Below are 20975 nucleotides of genomic sequence, written 5' to 3'. Positions count from 1 at the left end.
CAGGCACACGGCACACATGTGGTGCAGACATACGTGCAGCCTAACATTAAAGCACATAAAAAAAAAAATAAATAAACTTTACCAAAAAAAGAAAGAAAAGAAACTAAAGTCCAGACAGCTGCAGAATAGCAGATGCAGACAATGCACAGTTGCCCTGTGGGAGGGGAAGGGAAGGTTCTGGGTTGATTTTTGGCCTGCGTATCAACACATTTGGCACATCTCTTGAGGTTTCTGAGAATTTAGCCTTAGCTTACTATGAATTCAAAAAAAGGAACATAAACTCCACAAACACAGGTCTCACCAAGTTGGTTGGCAGTGGAGAAAACAGGGAAATGATATGGTTTTCAACAGTGATCTCTCACTTTTATCTATTTAAGTACACATATGCATTTTCAAAAGTTCTAAAATGGCTGGTGAAATCCATGGAGCAAATGGTGACAGTGCTGAGAGGGTCACAGCAATAGGCTTTGCTCAAAGCTCTTCCAACAGCTGGAGAAAACTAGTGTTTATAGTCTCTCGCTGTGATCATCCTACCCTAGGGTAGAACAGTCTCCGAGGCCTCAACCAAATGCCCTGCTTCTCCAGGCACCAGCACTCACCATCCTCAGGCACCAGCACTCACCATCCTCGGGCACCAGCACTCACAATCCTCGGGCACCAGCACTCACTATCCTCAGGCACCAGCACTCACCATCCTCGGGCACCAGCACTCACCATCCTCGGGCACCAGCACTCACCATCCTCGGGCACCAGCACTCACCATCCTCGGGCACCAGCACTCACCATCCTCGGGCACCAGCACTCACCATCTTCGGGCACCAGCACTCACCATCTTCGGGCACCAAGCAGCACTCACCATCCTCGGGCATCAAGCAGCACTCACCATCCTCGGGCACCAACACTCACCATCCTCGGGCACCAGGCACTCACCATCCTCGGGCACCAGCACTCACCATCTTCGGGCACCAGCACTCACCATCCTCGGGCACCAGCACTCACCATCCTCGGGCACCAGCACTCACCATCCTCGGGCACCAGCACTCACCATCCTCGGGCACCAGCACTCACCATCTTCAGGCACCAGCACTCACCATCCTCGGGCACCAGCACTCACCATCCTCGGGCACCAGGCACTCACCATCCTCTGGCACCAGCACTCACCATCCTCGGGCACCAGGCACTCACCATCCTCGGGCACCAGGCACTCACCATCCTCGGGCACCAGGCACTCACCATCCTCGGGCACCAGCACTCACCATCCTCGGGCACCAGCACTCACCATCCTCGGGCACCAGGCACTCACTATCCTCGGGCACCAGCACTCACCATCCTCTGGTACCAGGCACTCACCATCCTCGGGCATCAGCACTCACCATCCTCGGGCACCAGGCACTCACCATCCTCAGGCACCAGGCACTCACCATTCTCGGGCACCAGGCACTCACCATCCTCGGGCACTAGCACTCACCATCCTCGGGCACCAGGCACTCACTATCCTCGGGCACCAGCACTCACCATCCTCTGGCACCAGGCACTCACCATCCTCGGGCATCAGCACTCACCATCCTCGGGCACCAGGCACTCACCATCCTCTGGCACCAGCACTCACCATCCTCGGGCACCAGCACTCACCATCCTCGGGCACCAGGCACTCACCATCCTCGGGCACCAGGCACTCACCATCCTCGGGCACCAGGCACTCACCATCCTCGGGCACCAGCACTCACCATCCTCGGGCACCAGCACTCACCATCCTCGGGCACCAGCACTCACCATCTTCATCAGGCAGCTCCTCTGGGTTGAGCTCCACCAGCTCAAAGCCATGTTTGATGCACCACTCTTGAGCTTTTTGTCGGTTTACTCCTGAAACAACATGCAAAAGAATCTAAGTAAAACAAATGCAAAGCACAATGACCTTTGACACTGTCCAGTCCTCAATGCTGCCCCCAAATGTCATCCTAAAGGCATCTAAAATAAAGCTACACTCACACAAGAGAGAACAACAAAACGAGTGATGAGCTGAGGACATGAAGCACCCTGACTTCATGGAAGGGGGCATCTGTAGGAGGGTCTTACCTTCTTCGCACACTCGATCACAGACCAGGATCATCACCTCAGGCAACCATGCTTCTGCCAGAGGCAGCCATGAAGAGACACTGTCAAGACCCGATTTCTATAGGGCAGAAACAGGAACGAAGTGACACACTGGGAGGAGAAAAAGAAAGCATATGAAAATGTCTGCTTGAAAGCGCCACAGGAAACAAGAGCTCACCTGTGTGCTGTCAAAGTAAAGCACGAACGCCTGGACTGACTCCGCGATCTCGGCGGTGACCAGGAACCTGCTTGGCACCACGCACAGATTCACCTCTGCAGAGTAGTACTTGTTATCGATGGTCCAGGGGTAAAACCTCACGGCATCGCTGGGAGTTGTTTCCACAACAGGCTCTTCTGTTCCAAGGATATCTAAATGAACATCACAGTATCACCATGGGAGATATGCAACACACACCGGCCAGATTGTTTAATGACATAACCAGATTAGCCCAGAGCCTTGACTAAAGAGCCCTGAATTGAGTAGATTTGCTTTTCTAATCATTACGAAAGCAATGGTGACATTATTTAAATCATTGGCTTCTTTCTTTTTTCCCTTTTGCAATATTGGGGATTGAATCTAGGACCTCCAGAACTTGTCAAGTACTGCACCACTGGGTTATCCTCTTTTTCAGAACACAAAATTCATCAGCTCTAGATTAGACTGTAGCAAGGGGTGTGGGGGTGGAAGCCACCTTGATAAATACTCGGGAAAGAGCGAAGAGGAGAGAAAGGCTGAGAGTATATTAATTTTACTGTGTAAGTCCTCCACAGGCAGGAGATGACTGCAAGAATTCCTAACTACTTTGCACTTACTGCACTCTAAGAAGATGAGCGGATTAAGGCTAAACCATTAATAAAACAGAGCCGCATACATTCCTTGGGCTAAATGCTTAGACATTAATTCAGTTAATGAAACAAAATAATAGATACTGATAAATGGTCCCAATTCTATTAATATCCATTCTTGTTCAGTGTTTGAAATCCACCCGAATCCTTATTTGACAGAGACACCTCTGGCAAATTTAAAAACGTATCAAAGCAAATTAAATGTTTTCCATTATCACAAAATCTTTCAAAAATTTATTTGCTGTGCAGGTGGGGAAACCTTCACGGGAAAGATGAGTCAGCGCCAGGCGAACACACACGCTGTGGTCATGAAGACTCAGAACTCCACGGTCCTTCAACATACATTTAGACCTGGAAGAGGTGACTAAAGTTGTTCTCACCCAAGCTCCCGTCTCCCACACCATCCCCCACCTTCACCTCACTCAGAGGTGGAGAATGAGTGTGGTCTATGTGCACACGTGTGTGCAGCTGTGCATGCCTGTGCACAGAGGCCGGAGGAGGACATCAGGTGTCTTGGTCTCCACCTTATTCCCCTGAGGCAGGGTCTCTCACCAAACCGTGAGCCATGTCCAGGACACCCTTGTGACTCTCCTTATGCAGGTTATGAGTACACCTGCAGCCATGCCCAATGCCTCATGTGCGGCCACACTCGGCCTGGGTGCTGGTGTTTGAATCCCTCGCACTTGCCCTTTCCATGTGTAAAGCAAGGACGTTACACACAGAGCCATCTCTCCAGCACTTGTCTTGAAATTTTTGCCCAAATCTGAGTCATTACTCTGAAAGGAATAGAGATTCTGAAACTGGTCCTTTGTCTCTTTAGAAATTTGCAATTCTACTTCACTCGTGCTTTCAGTGGTCACCCCTTACTTGGTGTTAATTCCATAACAACCAGCACAATGTTCCTCACAGGGGACCATGACAGGTGGGCATGCAGCAGGACAGAGAAGCTATTAAAATCACAGACTTTGTTTTCACATCAATTTCTCACAGAGAAAATAAACAAAAGAGAACTCCTAGACCAGAATCCACCTCACAGTCCAAGTTAGTGCTGTAAGCTAAGAGTAGCCATGTTTCTGTGAGCTTCATGTTACCCAGACAACACACGTTCCATCATGTCAGCAGCACACACAGATGGACAGCAACCCAAGTAACAGGCTTGGAAGGGTGGGAGGAGCCAACATGAAATGAGTCCCCCTTTTTGGCTCATATAAAATAATGAACTGGCTGGGCTTTTTTGTTTTTTGGGTTTTGTTTTGTTTTGTTTTGTTTTTTAAGAAGAAATACAGAAAGCAATGTTGTTAAGAGGCAAAGGAGAAATCACAGGGACTGAGCCCCACTGCTTGCCACTGTTTCCTAAATCTTATACATAAAAGCTGGAATCAATTTGGGGTTATGCCTTTTCCAAATCAGTGTCTTCAATGACAAAAAAATACAATCAATTATATTGCAAGTGCATGCTAACTGCACCTGTGAACATCTGGATATGCTCAGGGGCTGCACACACTAAGAAGCACCAGATGATACACATTAGATGGGCCAACTGCACAGACTGTATCTTAATAAAGCTTTTTAAGGTAAGTGGCTAAACATAAAAACAAATGGGGGGCAAGGTATTTCAGAAAGAGAAACTTTTTGCTAAACTCAGATGGGAATAGAGCCCAAAGCCAAGAAGATGGATTTGACTTTCTGGTGTTTTAGCAGCTGCCTGGGTTAGTTTTGTTTTACTCTTTGAACTGCCTGAAACGAGTGGATAGCCCAATCCACTTAGCAGCACTTTTGTTTTTAGCGTGTGCTAATCAGATCACCCAGTAAAACTGGTCACGGGCTCTGTTATCCTATCTGTGCTAATTAAGAACTAGGAGATGGGTAAAGACTGTCCTACTCCAGTTCCGGGGGCCACGTGTGGGCACAGAGCCTAAAGCTAATGCCAGATTAGCAGAGGCCTTTCCTGCTTTCTCGGGGTGCTGATGCTGCGGCCTGGGCACGGAGCTGTATGTGCCACTCTGGAGTCCAACCACAAGCCGTAACACACTGTTGGACCCAAAGATCCACTGTCCCCTCAGGACCAAACAGGAACAGCAGAACAAGGGGACCATTCCCGGAACCCGCAGGACAAACTGCTCACGGAGTGTGAGGCGCATGGCATCTGAGGGTGTGCTTGTGCTTGCACGGCCCGAAACACCCTCTTTGCCCTTCATTACACTGAATGTCATGTCAACTCCACTGCATACAACTAAGTTCCCAGAGCAGCTTCACCCTCCAGCTCTCATCCCCATTGCTGGTTGCTGGCGGCCACCTGGTGGAGCTGTGATACATTAACTTTTGAAAAGACAAACATTAGGTGATTGATTGCCAGGTCTGTTATTACACACTTGGATTCACATCTTAAAATAGCCCATTTGTGGGGCCTTTACGTAAGACGTTAACGCGTCACCCCAGATCTAGCGGCACCTCCGCCCAGCTGTAAGTGCGAGCACAAACAGCTTTTTCTACATGGGTGCGAACCTGCTCTTCAGCAGGCAGGAAGTCTGCAGCCTCCTTCACCCCTCACTCACTTTCTCACTTGGGGAACTTATTTCCCCTACAGCCCCATAGGTGCTAAAAAGAAAGATTAAAGAGATGTGACCGGCTGTGTGTCTGATGGTCAGTGGAGTGACATCTCTGTCAACCTCTGGCTGGGCTTTGTGCCCTCACCTAGGAGAGTGCGCCAACTTGGGAAGCAACCGAAGGCAAGGGAAGGTGGTAGGGTGTGCTTGAGACTCAGTAAGAGGCAAATCTCTTTGGCACAGACTAGGAAGCAGACTGAAGTTCAAGATGCAATTCTCCAAACGCCACGCATACCGTCTACACACACACACACGCACACGAACACACCTGGCCCCTTCATACCTAGACACTTTGGTCCCAAAACAACAAATGCATTGCCATGACGACGTAGTGCTACTGTGCCTGGAATTCTCCATGCCTCCTTTTGCAGTATAATAAGAACACTTAATACCAACAGATTAGTGGTCAAATCATATTTTCCACTGCTTGAGGGAAGTGACACTTGTCACTGCAAATCAGGTCAATCCTTCCAGAAACCAGCGTTGTTCTGAGAATAAAGCGTTTTCTTGAACTTCTGATCCTCCTGCCTCCACCTCTCTAGTGCTGGAATTACAGGGTGTGACATATACCCAGTTTCTGAGGCGCTAGGAATGGAAACCAGCGCCTCGTGCAAGCTAGAGAAGGCCTTTACCAACTGAACCACATTCTCAGCTCAGTTTTCATGCTTTTGCGAACTGGACCTGCCCACCCAGCAGGCATCCGCGCTTCCCACGCCAGCTACATCAGTCTTTTATGGTCTCCTCTCTCCTGCTGACCAGAAGTTCCTCTTGTTTTCCTTGCTATAGCCAGCACCAACCAAGCAGAGGAGACCACTGGAAACTGAGCCACAACAGCCTTGCATTTGAGTGCTAGCCAGAGCCCGGCCAGAGTGCCCTGTGTCATACAACGTCAAACAGAGACAGAACTCCTGCTGTGGCTTCAGGACTGAAGTGTGCTAGAAGGTACAGTGACTGAACAGAGATGAGACCCAAGATGAATGAGCATTCCCGTGGGGCTATAGGGATGGCTCAGTGGTTAAGAGGACTGGATGCTGTTCGAGAAGACCTGAGTTCAAGTCCCAGCACCCACAGGGTGGCTCGCAAGCACCTGAAACTCCTGTTCCAAGAGACCTGATGCTTTCCTTTGGTCTCTGCAGACACCAGGCACAAATATGGCGCACAGATGTATAGAGGGCAGAACGGCAAACACATAAAAATAAAATTTAACTAGAAACATGCTCATTTCCCAAATCCCAAGCCAGTCCTCTCCGAGGCAGCACACTCCTGACTTGCGGGTGGAGCTGCGTGCAGCTCTTATGAAGAAAAGCGTCTCCTTTAGGCTGTTCTGAAGGCTCTTTCTTTTCCAGCCTGACCACCTTGTAAAATATGACGTCTCAAAGTTTTCTTTTCCATTGTTGAGGCAGAAGAGAAAGCAATTAGGAAAATTACAGGAGGCAGCAGAGTCTGACGTGAGCCAAAGGGGAAGTCAGCCATATTAGGAAAGACGAGAACCCAGGGAGATGCAGCCAGGGAGAAGCATGAGACCGAGGGTTTCCACAAGGCCTGTCAGACACCACACACAAAACCAAACATGCCACATACGATCACAGTGCTACACACCTGTCAAGGACCCTGGCTGTTAAAACCATAATGCTAGGGCTGAGAGGTCACACGGACGAATGCCAGCAAATTCCCATCTGGAATTCCCTGAGTCTTGCAGCCCTCCTAGCACAAGCACAGGTAACCTTTGTTTTGGGGCCCAGGACAGGTCGCTCCAGGGAGCGGCGTGGAGACGCCGAGGGCGGCCTGGGCTGCTGACGCAGAGGGCTGCACAGCTGCACACACACCACGCCTGAACAACAGCGGGGATTCCCTTTGCTTCTAGCACTCAGTACCTCCCCACTCCCCTTCTTTCTGGCCTCTCTAAATCCGTGTTTCCACAGGCCCTTAGGCTTTTTATATCACAGTGGAAATTTTTAAAACTTGAGGCAGAGGAAATCCAAGCCAATCCTTCCCCTTTTCTTCCAGTTCACTTTCTCCCAGTAGTCATCTGGAATTGGTCACCACGGCCTCATCTTACAATAATTGGGTGTGTGTGTGCACATGGACTCTGCTTGCCTTTAGAAGACCTCACAGTGCAATGACACAAACATGCAACAATACAATATAGAAGCTGGCAGGAGGTGGGGAGAGAATATGGCTATGTGTTTTATGAGAACCAAGCAGGCTCCATCAGCCTTTAAGTTTACATGCTGTGTGCAAACACTACTATTTCCCAATCCTGGGGGCTCAAGTCACAGAAAACTCCTACCCAGATTTTGCAGAAAGAAGCAGCATCTCTGAATTATATCCCTTTAGAAAGCTTTATTTTCATTTACCTGTGTATGTATGTGCCTGCCCATCAGTTTGTACATCACATGTATTCAATATCCTCGGGGGCCAGGAGGTGTCAGGTCCCCTGAAACTGGAGTTTCAGGCAGTTGTGAACTTCCTGATGGCGGTTGCTAGGAACCAAACCCAGCAAGGGCAGCCAGCGCTCAGAATAGGTAGCCCCTTTTCCAGCTCCCCGTCACTTTTATACAGGCTCTAATTCCATCCAAAGCAGGGTTCCTCCTCGAGGACACGGTCTTCTGCCCCACGGTCTTGTGTGGACACCTGGAGACCTTTTTTGGTTGTCACAAGTTGGGGTATGGCACTGGCATCTAGTGTACTGAGACCAAGAATGCTTGCTCAACAGCACAGCCCAAAACAGCGGAGCTGCCCGGTCCAAAATGGCAACATGGTGGATGCTGAGGACCCCTGGCTCAGAGGGAGGAAGTCCTGAAAGAGTGACCCAGCGCTATTCGTGAACAAAATAAAAAACCCTACAAGACCGAGTTGGCATTTTCCTTTCTCACAGAACTGAAGTGAGGCAAAACACCTGGCAGAATCCCTCACTCCAAGTACAAAGGTATCCCTTGTGTATGTCTCAATCTACTGCACGTCTTCTTTGAGTACCAGCCATAAAAATGTATTTGGTAATTTCTAGATGCCTAAGAATAACCTCTAGCTATCTTCAGTAGGAAGACCAGATAAAATCTATTGTGTGAGATAACACTCACGCTCTGCTAACAACGCAGGTGACTGGGGCGAGTGCCTCAGGTGTTTGCAGCAGATGATGACCCAGTATGACAATCAGTAAATATTTGTGGAATAAAGTTAACTTACTTAAAGTCAGACAACTAAAATTCGGTGGGCAGATTTCCTCCATGAAAACCCCAGCAGAACTCAGACAGAACCACAGCCTGGCCCTGTTGGCATTCCTGTACCGCTGCTGACCCTATGACTGCTCGCTTTCCTCTCCTGGACAGATGCTGATGGAAGCCTCGGCTGGCTGCTCAGAACCAGCAGTTGGGTCTGCAGGGAACACTAAACCTGAAGCTGGTTATTTGTTTCTGAACTTTGTAAAACACTGAAATGCTCTTTGCATTTCACAGCTGCCGTGGGCTGCTGCGACCTATGTCAGCCTTGCTTCTCAGATAAGGTGTCTACAGAGATCTATTTGAGGCACCTGTGTGCTCTGACGTAAATACAATGTCATGTCCAGACTGTCATTCTTGCCAGAAAAGTTTCCAACAACTTTCAGACTTTAACCTTATAAAATGATTTTATATCAGATTTTGATTATTCCTTGAATGTCCCAATCATTACTGAAGGGACTATATGGGGCGAGAGGCATGGAATCTGCATAATGTCTAGAATGTTTCCACCTTCTGCTGCACAAAAGCCAGCACTTAGACAGACACACCAGAAATGAAAGTCTCAGTCTAGACAAGCTAGAACCTTCCAGGACACAACACTGCGTACTGCATCACAAATGGTCCTGTGCAACACAGCTGAAGCAAAATACAAGTATTTCTCTCCTACTCTGCCCCGCCTCCCCACTTGCTGAAGACAATCCTTAGTTCCCTCATCAACAGTAACATAGAACACGTGAGTGTGGAGCTTCCGCCATTAGTGCAGATGCTCTGCTTCCACAGGTAAGGGAGCAGTAGCAAGTACCATGTCTCTTGTCTCCATTTTGACAATGTGCAGCTCTGGTTGCCAAAATATTAAACCATGCTTGCAAGAGAGAAAGATGTCTTGGCTCCCAGTGCTTATGAGCGAATGACTTTGGAGAAGCTCAGCCTTGCTGTGTTTTACTCACACACTGCAACAGTGTGCTCTTTTTTGTGAGGTCCTTCGGGTCTGAGGATAACGGGCTTATCCCTAAGTTTCGCTCCTTAAGCTAAGGACAACATCTCTCTTATAATAAACATAAAAATCTCAAGCCCTAGCATTAGCTGGAAAAGTTAAATATATTGAGCATGACAGTGAAAAAGAAATCAGTTTCTGCCCCCTAATGTCCAGCAGACACCACTGTTGGTAGTCACCGTGGTGACAGCTTTGAGTGCTTGTGGCAGAGCTTGCTGGCCTCATCCCTCTTCATCTACTTGGAAACATTACTGAACCAAGTGCAGTTCTAGAGCGGACCAAAGACCCCACGCGGCTTCTTTCCAGAAGCTGTAGAAAAAGCACAAGTTATGACTCAAGCCCCTCCCTGTAGTTCCCAAACAACGGACCCACCCCTGAAACAGGAACAGCCTCTCAGTTACCTCGGAGCCTTTTCTAAGCTTGGAGACCCGTGGATGGAGAAACACTCCCACCTTGCCGAGAATTCTTGTTTTGCCAGGAAGTGACGTCATACATACTTGCTATGACAGTCTCCACGGCCAAGTCTGTCCATCAAAGAATTAAGCTTTCTTGTCTTCCTGTTTTAGAACCCTGAGGACCAGATAGCAAAGGCTTCTAAAGTCTAAACACAGAAAGTTAAGTTGTCCCTGGGGTTGTAGCTCAGTGGTAGAGGGCTTCTGTAAGATGCACAAAGCCTTAGGTTCAATCTCCTGCACCAGAGGGAGATGGGAGAGGCACAGGACAGATTCGGGGGTCGGGGGGTGAACAGGATGGGATGGATGGAGACACACACACACACACACACACACACACACACACACACACACACACACACACGAACGACACACAAATGTTCTAGCTGGGTGTGGTGGAGCACACCTTTAATTCCAGCACAGAAGTAGGCAGATCGCTGTGAGTTCGAGGTCAGCCTGGTCTACAAGGCAAGTCCAGGATAGCCAAGGCTACACAGAGAAACCCTGTCTCGAAAACAACAAGAACAACAAAGTTAGGTATCTGCTGAAATCTCAAAATAAGGCTTGATTCTTAAAAAAACATATATAAAAATAATCTAGGTTAAGAATGCCAGAGTTGCCGGGTGTGGTGACACACGCCTTTAATGCCAGTGCTCCAGGAGGTAGAGGTGGGCAGATAGCTAAGTCTAGTCTAGATAGTGAAATCCAAGCCAGCTAGGGCTACATAGTGAGACTTTGTTCAAAAGAAGGAAATTCAGTCAAGTTAAGAAGCACTGCATAGCAGGGTGTGGTGGCAGCACTCAGGGAAGCAGAGGCAGGCAGATCTTTGTCAGTTCAAGGGCAGCCTAGTCTACGAAGTGAGTCCAGGACAGCCAGGGCTACAAAGAGAAACCCTGTCTCAAAAAACAAAAGAGGAAAACAAACAAAAAAGAAGCACTACATTACCAAACATAAAAGGAAGGAATTACTGTTACCCAAATCTTCATTGCAGATGAGATGCCATATTAACATGAGCAGATCACACATGGATCCAACATCCAATACCTGCTTTTGGTTTCCTTGGCATTGCACACACATACACATTAATTAATTAATTAATTAGTTTATTCATATTAATGGCTTTGTGATCTGTTCATATTATTCCTATACAGTAAGGCTGCCTAACAGGTGTCTCTGCTTTAAATTTACTTAATTGAGAAAACAAAAACTCAGAAATTGTTAAAGATTTTAGGTATAAATGGTCTTTTAATGTATATTTGATACATTGCATACTTCCTCTGTTAAATAATCTCTATTTTAATGTAATATACATTCTCTGGGCAGATTCTTCCCCTTTCAATTCATAAGCAAGTCTTCAACCATCCCAGACAATTTTGAAAGCAGACTTAAAACTAATTTTAGGCATTAATCCTCTCTACCATTTCATACCTTGAGTCGTTTTGCTCACTATGGAGTGACAGCACAGTTCAGCTCTTCCTTTCTCTGAGCTAAGCCTTGACCACGAACGCACACAGCCGCGGTTACTGCCTGAGCACTTTGCATAAATCAAACCTTGCATTTCCCAGCCAGATTCTTCATCATAAAATGGAAATAACCTATCCTATTGCGTTTATGATGACTGAAGTAAATGATATTTAAAAAACAAAATCAAAACAGTTGAGGGTGCCTGGAAAGACGGCTCAGCAGTTAGGAGTGCTTCCTGCTCTTCCAGAGGACTTGAATTCAGTTCCCAGGACCTGCTTGGTAACTCCCAACTGTGTGTAACTCCAGCTCTAAGGGGTCCAACATCCAACACCTGCTTCTGGCTTCCTTGGCATTACTTACACACACACACACACACACACACACACACACACACACACACACAGACACACACACATGAAACACTGTCAGATGGTCTCTACATTTCTGCACGGCACTAACTGAAAACATTTTGCTCCAGATGCTCTGGAAGTCTGTCTAGATGCAGCCTGTACAGTTGCTGCGTTGGTTCTTCTAGGCTCCCTCTCCCTAGAGGAATACCGGGCTAGCTCTTGGCATTTTACAATTTCCACAGGCAGAGGACACATTTTCACTACACTCCTCTTGAGGGTGGGGACAGTATCTTAAGGCATAATTTTAGTGGCAGTAGCCAGAACAGACACTAGCTCTATGTTTAATAAACATTTATCAGAATACACCATTCCAGAATAAAAGTATTATGTTCACAAAACATACTCCAGGCAGAAAGAACTCTGGCCCGAAGCACAGACCGTTGCTCTCATGCAGGCCTTGCACAAGCTCCTCCAGTGCTCTGAGCTTTCAAGTGTGGACCGGTGAGGTAGCTCAGAAGGCAAAGGTGCCTGCAGACAGGCCCGCCCACCTGAGCTCAAGCTCAGTGACACATGTGGTGGAACGACAGCTCCAACTCCCAGGAGCCCATGGGCTCTTAAAGGTGAATTTCTAACAAACTTGATGTTTGATTGCAAAATACTTCCTGCTGTTGGTCAAACTCAGTAAAACAGACCAGATATGAAAAGACTGATAAAAGAAACTGGGGCCCTCTTCCAGAGCAAGTACACCTTCCCCTCAACCTGTGCCCCACCTAGACTGAGGTCATTCATCATGGCAGTCTCCAAATTAAACTCGCCCTGAATAGTGTACCTCCATCTTTAATGATGGTAAGACAGTGAGTACCCTGTAAATACTTAACCCTACGGGCATCTGCGGCCTCCATCCCCACGATCTTTAAAAAACTGACCAGCCCCCTTTATTCTAATAATCTGCTGGTTGTCCTGCTCAGTAGTGGGGCACTACTGAGGGCTCCCTAATTTTAACAAGACTTGGAGTTATCTCAGACACTCTGCATTCAGAAACCAAGTGAGCTATTTCACAGAACCCTACCCCCAATTTTGTTAAAAGTCTGTAAGTGGACAAAGGAAGAATATCACCATTTGCCACTGGTGATCAACTCCTTCAAGGCACTGACCACATTTGCCAGTTCTGATCTTTAAGAAACAGAACAGGGCCAGGCATGGTCCTGCCCGCCTGTGGGCCCTCCACTTGGATTGAAAGTTCAGAGCTAGCCTGGAAGACATAGCACCTCATTGGAGGGTGAGAGGGAGACAGAGCGCCATAGCTGTCGGAAAGTCAGATATATAGACTTATAAACACCTTGAGAAAATTCTGGTATATTCACTATATGGATGTACAACAGAAAGTGATTTTTAACTTAATGTTAAAAAAAAAAATCAGGATAAGAGAGAAGGGTGTGACTCAGTAGTAGAGCAGTTGTTTAGCATGTGCAAAGCACTGGGGTCCAACCAACCCCCGCCACACCACACACACACACACACACACACCATAAATACACACCACACACACATATCACACATACACACACACATCAGGCTAAAAACTACATATGAAGTAAAATTATATAATTACAGTAATTGCAAAATAGAGTATGCAGGGACCGGCGGGGGTGGGGGTGGGGGGAAGAGACTGCAAAGAACACCACCAAAATATTGGCTAAATTCTTTATATACTAAATTTTAATTAAGAGTTTTACTTAACTTTTACTTAGAGTTACTTGTTATAACATGAAACGCTCTAAGGGGCAAAGATGAGCGACCTGGTGGGAGGGCAGGAGGAGCAGGGCTTAGAGGACACGAGGGAACGGCAGAGCGTTTGGTTGCCATTTAGTGAGTGATGTAATTAAGCTTTCACCCTAGCAAGGAACTTCCTAAGTGTTCACAATAAGCAGGTTATAGAATATCTGTGCTGAGAGGACAGCATGCCCAATTTTGCCAACAGGTGTAAAAAACAATTACAAATTGCAAAATGCTTTACAGGTGAGGACCCATTTGCAAGCCAACACCAACTCTCCCGAAACACCTGTTCACGTGCCCCCTTTAAGAACCAGCAGAACCTGCGTTAAACAGGTGACACGCTTTTATAATAATGTCAGCTGCTTGTCAATGCTTTTATAATAATGCCAACCGCTTATCAATGCTTACCCATGCTAGCTGCTGATGAAACGGAATCCTCACCCATAGAGACAGGGACATGAAGGGCAGAGGTTCAGTGACTTGCCCAGAGTCATACAGCAGAGAGTCGGTACCACACGTTTAAAACAGAAGTCATGAGGTACAGAGGGCTCAACTTCACAGGGTCGCTGCCTGACAGGACTGGCCCTTGAGGGGCTCCTTAGCTCTTTCTACCTCACTGGTCCCTCTGATCCACATTTCAGAGCTCAATAGTTTGGCAGCTGGGGTGCATCTCAGTGCTGTGCTTAGTATGCACAGGGCAGAGGGAATTAAAAAACAGAACACAAACCCACACACCCCAAAGTAAAAAACACTTGAATTTTATAGCTATGCTTAGGGTCCAGAAGCAAGGGCATTGGGTGCAGTAACACCCCAAACTCATTTTGCTGGAGAACCTGCACCTCAGGAGGAACTCAAGGCACTTAAGTGCAGGTGAGGGGGCACTCAACAAATGTCACATACACGTATGTATGTATGTATGTATGTATGTATGTATGTATATACATAGACACACACACTCACACATCAAGGGTAGTCAAGAACGCCCACAACTCACACCTCAAAGGGAGTTAAGAATTTATTCTAGACCCAAATACGAGTTATCATGAACAGGGAACAGGATTCGGGGTTGTTTCAAATCCAATGTTCTAACATGGTAACAATTTCATGATGTTTTTATAATAACAATTTTTTAAAAGTCATATATCTGGATGTTTTAAAAAAATACATTGGTAGGGCGAGGGTGATGGCGGACGCCTTTAATCCCAGCACTCAGGAGGCAGAGGCAGGTGGATCACTGTGAGTTCGAGGCCAGCCTGGTCTACAAAGTGAGTCCAGGACAGCCAGGGATACAGAGAGAAACCCTGTCTCAAAAAACAAAACAACAACAACAAAAAAAATTGGAGGGAACATCACGTAGGTGGGTTACAGCAAACTGGGAAGCCCTCTGCTGTAGGCCTCACATACCATCAGCGAACACTCTTAGTCTTTGGGTGGAAACTAGAGGTCTGTTTGCTTATTCCCAAAAGCACTCTACCTGAGTCACAAGGACATTAGGCCAGATACGGAGGTGGGCAACAAATGTCTATGAAGGAGACTAAAGCCAACTCAAAAGAATCTGGATACAGTAGTAAAATTCCAGCTTCCCACAATCACAGGAGTTCCGATCAGTCCGTCATCCTGGCAGAACATTTAACTCACGTGCACCTTTGTTTTTTCTGAGCACTTCGGTTCACGAGAGCAAGCATACTAACCCAGCAGGAGAGGGTTCAACCCCCAAACACAACACTGCAACCCCAGCGCCTGACATCCGTCTAAGAGCGACGCTCCCTGAGCCTTGGGTGTCATGTTAGGGGGTGCTCGCAACCACCCCTGAGGCTGGAGGTCAGAGACGGGCCTCGCTCTACGCAGGAAGCGAGCGGGCTAAGCGCCTGGCGCTGACACCTGAGGACAGGCAGGAGCCTGGGGCCCAGCTCCCGCAGGGACAGGCAAAGGTTGCCGGCCCTGGGCCCGTCGCTCCGAACTTGGCCTTGCAGCCCGATCCGGGCGCCCGGTTACTCACATTGCACCAGCCGATCCCCGGTGAAGGTGGCGGAGCAGCTGGTGACCAGCGCGCAGGGGACACCCGCAGCCATCGCCGCTGCAGAGCGGGTTCCGCGCCGGCGCCGCTTCCGCCTCGGGCCGCACCACTACGGCCGGCGTGCGGGGGTTGACGCTCCGGGAACGCGCCCTGGGCGGGGCCGCGCGCTGGGCGGCAGAGGCGCCGGCCCGCACGCACACCCCCCTTCCGCTCCTCCAGTGGAGCGCGCCGGTCGCGCGCCTCGTTGCTATGGGGACGGGCGTCCGCGCCCCCTCGTAGAGCTCCGGTGGCCGCACCTCCAAATAGGGGGGGGGGGGGACAAGTATCTTCAGCCTGCCTCAGCCATGGCGCAGGGCCAGGAGGGCAGTGACCCCATCGGATCCATCCTAATCCAGGTGGGAAACAGGCCGGGCCGGCGGCCGTGAAGACCGCCCCGTGAGCCCCGAAACCTGTGCACCCCAAGCACTGCCATCCACCCTCAGCACCATAGCAGGAAACACACTTGAGGGCTTTATGTTTGGGGTGGAGTGGGAGGCGGGTATTGAACATAGAACATGCTAGGCAAGCAAGTGCCCTACCACTAGGCAGCGTTGTCAGCCCACCTTTTACTTTGAGACCAGATGCTAACTGAGTCAGACTGTCTTTGAACACACTCGGCAGTCCAGGCAGGCCTTGAGCCTCCTGCCTCAGCCTTCTGAGTAGCTGGATTATAAATCTGCACTAACAGGTTCAGGGGCTCGATATAAAAATATATTATGAATATATTCATAAAATATGAAAAATATATTATGAAATGTTGAAAGTCCAGGACATAGGGGTGTGGAGGAGACAGACTTCTTAAGACGAGGTGATGAGAAATTCGAAGAGAAAGGGAAATATAAGTAAGACCTGTGCTTCTTAACTTAAAAGCCACTGCTTGCTTGGGAACACATACCAAACATATATTTAAGATAACTTGGGCCGGGCAGTGGTGGTGCACGCCTTTAATCCCAGCACTTGGGAGGCAGAGGCAGGTGGATCTCTGTGATATAACTTTAATATGCAATCTCAATTTTATTTGGGAGGGGGGGAGGTTCAAGACAGCTTTGGCTGTCCCAGACTCACTCTGTAAACCAGGCTGGCCTCGAACTCACAGTGATCCGCCTGCCTCTGCCTCCGAATTGCTGGGATTAAAGATGTGCACCACCACGCCTGGCTTCAATTTTAATTTTGAATTAAACTAGAGAAGAATTACTATCCAAAAGAAGCGTGTGGTACCTGTGAACAGCCCTAGAGCAGTGTGCTCAGGCCATCGTAATTAGAGTTCTAGAACTTAGATTATGTCATCTAGTAAGTTTCCTCATGGGTCTGTGCCTTTTTTCATCCCTTCTGTAAATGTTTACAGTGTGGCCTGTTAGAAACCTTTATGTCCTTAGTATTTGCATAGACTCCCTGACACTAAGCTGATACAGTCATGAGCCGTTAGCATCAAAGGGTTCAAAAGACACCCCCTTTGCTGGGTTAGCATCGGACTTTAACAAATGCGCAGGCCGATTTCACAGCCCGGAGCTTACTGTAGCATTTAAAAGAGCAAGCCAAACTTACTTATGCTTCATGGCAAAACAAGAATCAGTGCAATATGAGCAGGGGTCAGCGGATAAGGAATAACAATATTCCTTTCTTCTGCAAAGAGGCCGGTTAAGCATCCTTCTGTTAAGGATTCCGTCATCAACAGTTTGGGACTCTCTTAAGTACGTATACGTAAAGCTCATGAACAGATGCTAGTGACCTATGTTAGGCACGAGCCATTCATTTGTAAAATTGCAAAAATCATTTCTGACTCCTGTTCTGAAGTAGCTAGCGTGACTTCCTGTTTTCCAGGTGAGAACACTATGCCTCTAAGAGCCTGGACCTTTCCCAAGTTCAGGCAGGACTCCAGCTCAAGGCATCTGGCAGCAAAGTCTGTACTGCCTCACTCTCCTGCCCAACACCTCACTTTCCAAAGAGTAGGGAAATGATTCTATTTTGGCAAAGAAACTAGAGGAGGTGCTGAAAATTTGAATAATATATGTGGAAGTTGAATGCTTGGAGTTAGTGCTAGGAGCTCTGTGCAGTTGCCATTGATTGAGTTCTTCTTAGGTATGCGGCCTGTTGCATATTCTCTCACAACTCTATGAGGGAGTGTTGTTGTCCATACAAGGCGCAGATGGAGGAAAACAAGCCTTTGTTACCTTGGTGAATAGTCCAATTCAGTTTCAGTCCCTCATACAGCCGAAAGATATCCTTAGAGAAAGGTCCTGGAGTCACAAGTACAGAGAGAGCCATGTCACTCCCAGGAGGAACCAAAATGTAAGGGCCCCAAAGAGCCCTCGCCCTTTGAACTGACCCTCACATTGCACATATTTTCACACAGTACATGGTACGTCAGGCCGTAGCTGTGATTTGGACAAAAGACTCGGTAGACATGTCTCTTCATCATTGGTCCCTACAGACAAGCACCGCTTGCGTGCGTGCGTGCGTGCGTGCGTGCGTTCGGGTATCAGTCTGTGAGCCCTGGAGGCTCTATGTGACGATTTGACAAGAGTACAAATAATCAGATGCCTCTGCCAGACTTTGATGCCCATCAGTGAAAAGATGCAAATTCTGCCTCTTGACTATGGCACTGGGTTCCGTGGGAACATCCCCAAGTAAACAATAACAGGCTGGACCAATGGCGAGTCCAGTTATCCTACCAGAGCACAGGTAGACATTTGAAAACGCTTTTAGCAACCCAGCCTGCAGATTGCTGTTGGTGAAACCTCCACAGAAACAGGTGTCTGGGGTTATGAATTAGCATAACAAAATGTTTTCCTGGTGGCAGCAGCCCATGCACTAATTGGCGCCATCTGCATTTATCTGAAGTTTGGTTTCTAATATGCATGCAGCGAGTCAGCAGCTTCCTTGTGTTACGATGCCCATTTGATCCTGAGGGTGCCTGCCTGACAGAAACATGTTCACCATTTCAAAGGGGCATGTTAAAGCAATGGCATATACTCCTTTTTTTTTTTTTTTTTTTTTAACCTTCATGGATTATTTCTGTTTCTCACTAAGCAAAACAAAATCAAAGGCACACTTACATGGCAGCTTCCTCAGAGCAATGTGTGGCAGAGCCTCTAGGAGGGAAAGCCACACAGCCCTGCAGGCACATTTGTTGTGCACTTGAAAGGCTGTCACTTGTCACTTCTGTTAGAGCCTTTCTTTGCTGGAAGTTCCCTGTTTTCTTACCTTAACTGATGTGCTGAAATCAGAGGCTGGCACAGCTCATCTGCTTTACCACCTGAGAGAGCAGGAGCCAGCCAGCCAGTCTGCACATCAGTCTGTTTCTAATAGCAGCACAAAACAGAAATAGGAGGACTTCTCGTTCAAACTCTGATAACGATAACAGAATCCTCTCAGTAAGGACTGTCCTAAAGCCATGGAGGCAGCCCTTTTTAACAAATACCCGAAAGCCAGGTGTGTCTAGCAACTCAAGCTTTAGGCCCATTCTGTCCCTAACTCCAGGCCTGAGGGTGTGGCTCAGTGGCTAGAGTGCTTGCCTAGCATTGCATAAGAACCAGTGTGCACCTGCACACCTGTAACCCCAGTTTCCAGAGGTGGAGACGGAAAGATGGGGAAGTTCACAGTCATCCTTGGCTACTTAGCGAAAAGTCTAAGGCTAGCCTGGACTACATAAAACCACCACAAAAATTTGCAATAGGTAACAATGTATGCTTCAATATATCTTGTTTTATTTTTTGCATTCAGGTCCATGAGGACCTTCATCAACTAAAGGAGAAATTAACACAATTCTCAGCTGAGAACACAAGAGACCCGCTAGACATTCAGAATCTAGAGACAGCAATCCAGAGGACTGAAATGGGGTTAAAAGTAAGTAAAGCTTTGGACAGTAAATAAAAACACTGGAAAGAGAAGAAAAAGTTGGTGGTCCTCACAGGTCCCTGTGCAGTTCATTAGCAGGGTTGGGTTTAGGGCGACCACCAGTTTTCCTCAGACTGCAGCTTGAACTCATGTAGGAGAAAGACATTGCTCACGTTGGCAATGCCGGGTCAGAGCTACATAGCTAAGCCATTTACTGACTTGAATGCACAGTTTCATTTGTGATTGAGGGTTGTGGGTCATGTAAGCTTTGAGGCTCAATTGTTCATTATCCTTTTGGGGACATTTGAAATAATTTGGCCTTGGATGCCTAATGATACCTTAGGCATGTGATGACACATAGTGTTTTGTGCATTTTGGGGGGCTTAGTTACATGATTCAAAGTACTGACCTAATGAAGTAAATTAGCTGAATATCTTACACCCACCGTAATGGCCTAAACTCTGACTCCTCTGTGACAGACTCACATCGAGAAGTATCTAGACGTTGTGAACCACCAGGTGTTAGTGGCCCCTATGGACGAACGCTTACACTCCTCTATGACTTCCGGATGGTAAGTAAACTCGCCACATGAGAGCCCAGAGGAAGTAAAACCAAGAGCCTTTATCCCTTAGGTGAAATGCCTGAAGTCAGCATCAGCATCTGAAATTCAGGGATACTGGCTTGTAAGCTGTTCTCAGACCTACTGCTGCTTGACAGCATGGCAGTTGCTTTAGGGTCCTGCTTCTTCTCTTTACAGCCTTGAGAGAGTACCAGCTGGCACACACTGCCCCTACCAGGTGCCCAGGGACACTCAGCACCTACAGTAACTAAAGATGACAAAGCTGACAGCATTCCAGTCAGAGCTGCAGAGTGGGACACAGTGTCTGCTGTGTCCAGCCTGAACTTCCCCACCAACCAAAGCTGAACTTGGAGCGTCTTAATGCAGAGGAGACTGGGTGCGGGGGAGATGATGCAGGAGACACTAGGTTTTCAGGCCAGTGTTGGGACTGAGGTGAGGAAGCTAGGTTAGAGGAATAGACAAGGGTTCATGCTGAATTTGAAAAGGCCTTGGAAAAAGCAGGGCCAGCAACCAGACACACACATGTGTGCAGTTAGTGTGAAAAGCTTTACAGAGCACTTTGGTGTGCATTGCCTGAAAGCAGCCATACAATCACATGGAATAAGTCATCATCCCCATTTTATAGACAAAGACCTAAGGCTGAATATGTTGCACAAGATGACATGACCAAGAAGTTTGCAGGAACTCTCAGAAAACCCAATC

The 20975-nt window shown here is 47.8% G+C and overlaps 2 protein-coding genes across 3 annotated transcripts in view; one reads left to right on the top strand and one right to left on the bottom strand.

Annotated features, from left to right (window-relative positions):
• Window positions 1-15924, bottom strand: part of Aagab (alpha and gamma adaptin binding protein) — a 39041-nt gene extending 23117 nt beyond the window's left edge. For both annotated transcript variants that reach the window (XM_051156632.1, XM_051156633.1), the window contains exons 1-4: window positions 15800-15924; window positions 2273-2463; window positions 2077-2173; window positions 1774-1863 (exon numbers count right to left, since the gene is read on the bottom strand). In XM_051156632.1, the coding sequence (XP_051012589.1) occupies window positions 1774-1863; window positions 2077-2173; window positions 2273-2463; window positions 15800-15872 (451 nt within the window). In that variant the 5' untranslated portion in view covers window positions 15873-15924. The remainder of the gene's footprint in view (window positions 1-1773; window positions 1864-2076; window positions 2174-2272; window positions 2464-15799) is intronic.
• Window positions 15925-16142: 218 nt separating this feature from the next.
• Window positions 16143-20975, top strand: part of Iqch (IQ motif containing H) — a 189672-nt gene continuing 184839 nt past the window's right edge. Inside the window, exons 1-3 of the mRNA XM_051155744.1 lie at window positions 16143-16212; window positions 19580-19702; window positions 20173-20264. Of these exons, the coding sequence (XP_051011701.1) occupies window positions 16162-16212; window positions 19580-19702; window positions 20173-20264 (266 nt within the window). The 5' untranslated portion in view covers window positions 16143-16161. The remainder of the gene's footprint in view (window positions 16213-19579; window positions 19703-20172; window positions 20265-20975) is intronic.

Source organism: Acomys russatus, chromosome 14 (genome assembly GCF_903995435.1).
Source record: "Acomys russatus chromosome 14, mAcoRus1.1, whole genome shotgun sequence".
Classification (NCBI taxonomy): Eukaryota; Metazoa; Chordata; class Mammalia; order Rodentia; family Muridae; genus Acomys; species Acomys russatus.
Note: the sequence above shows the minus strand (reverse complement) of the source record. Positions and strands in the feature narration are given on the sequence as shown.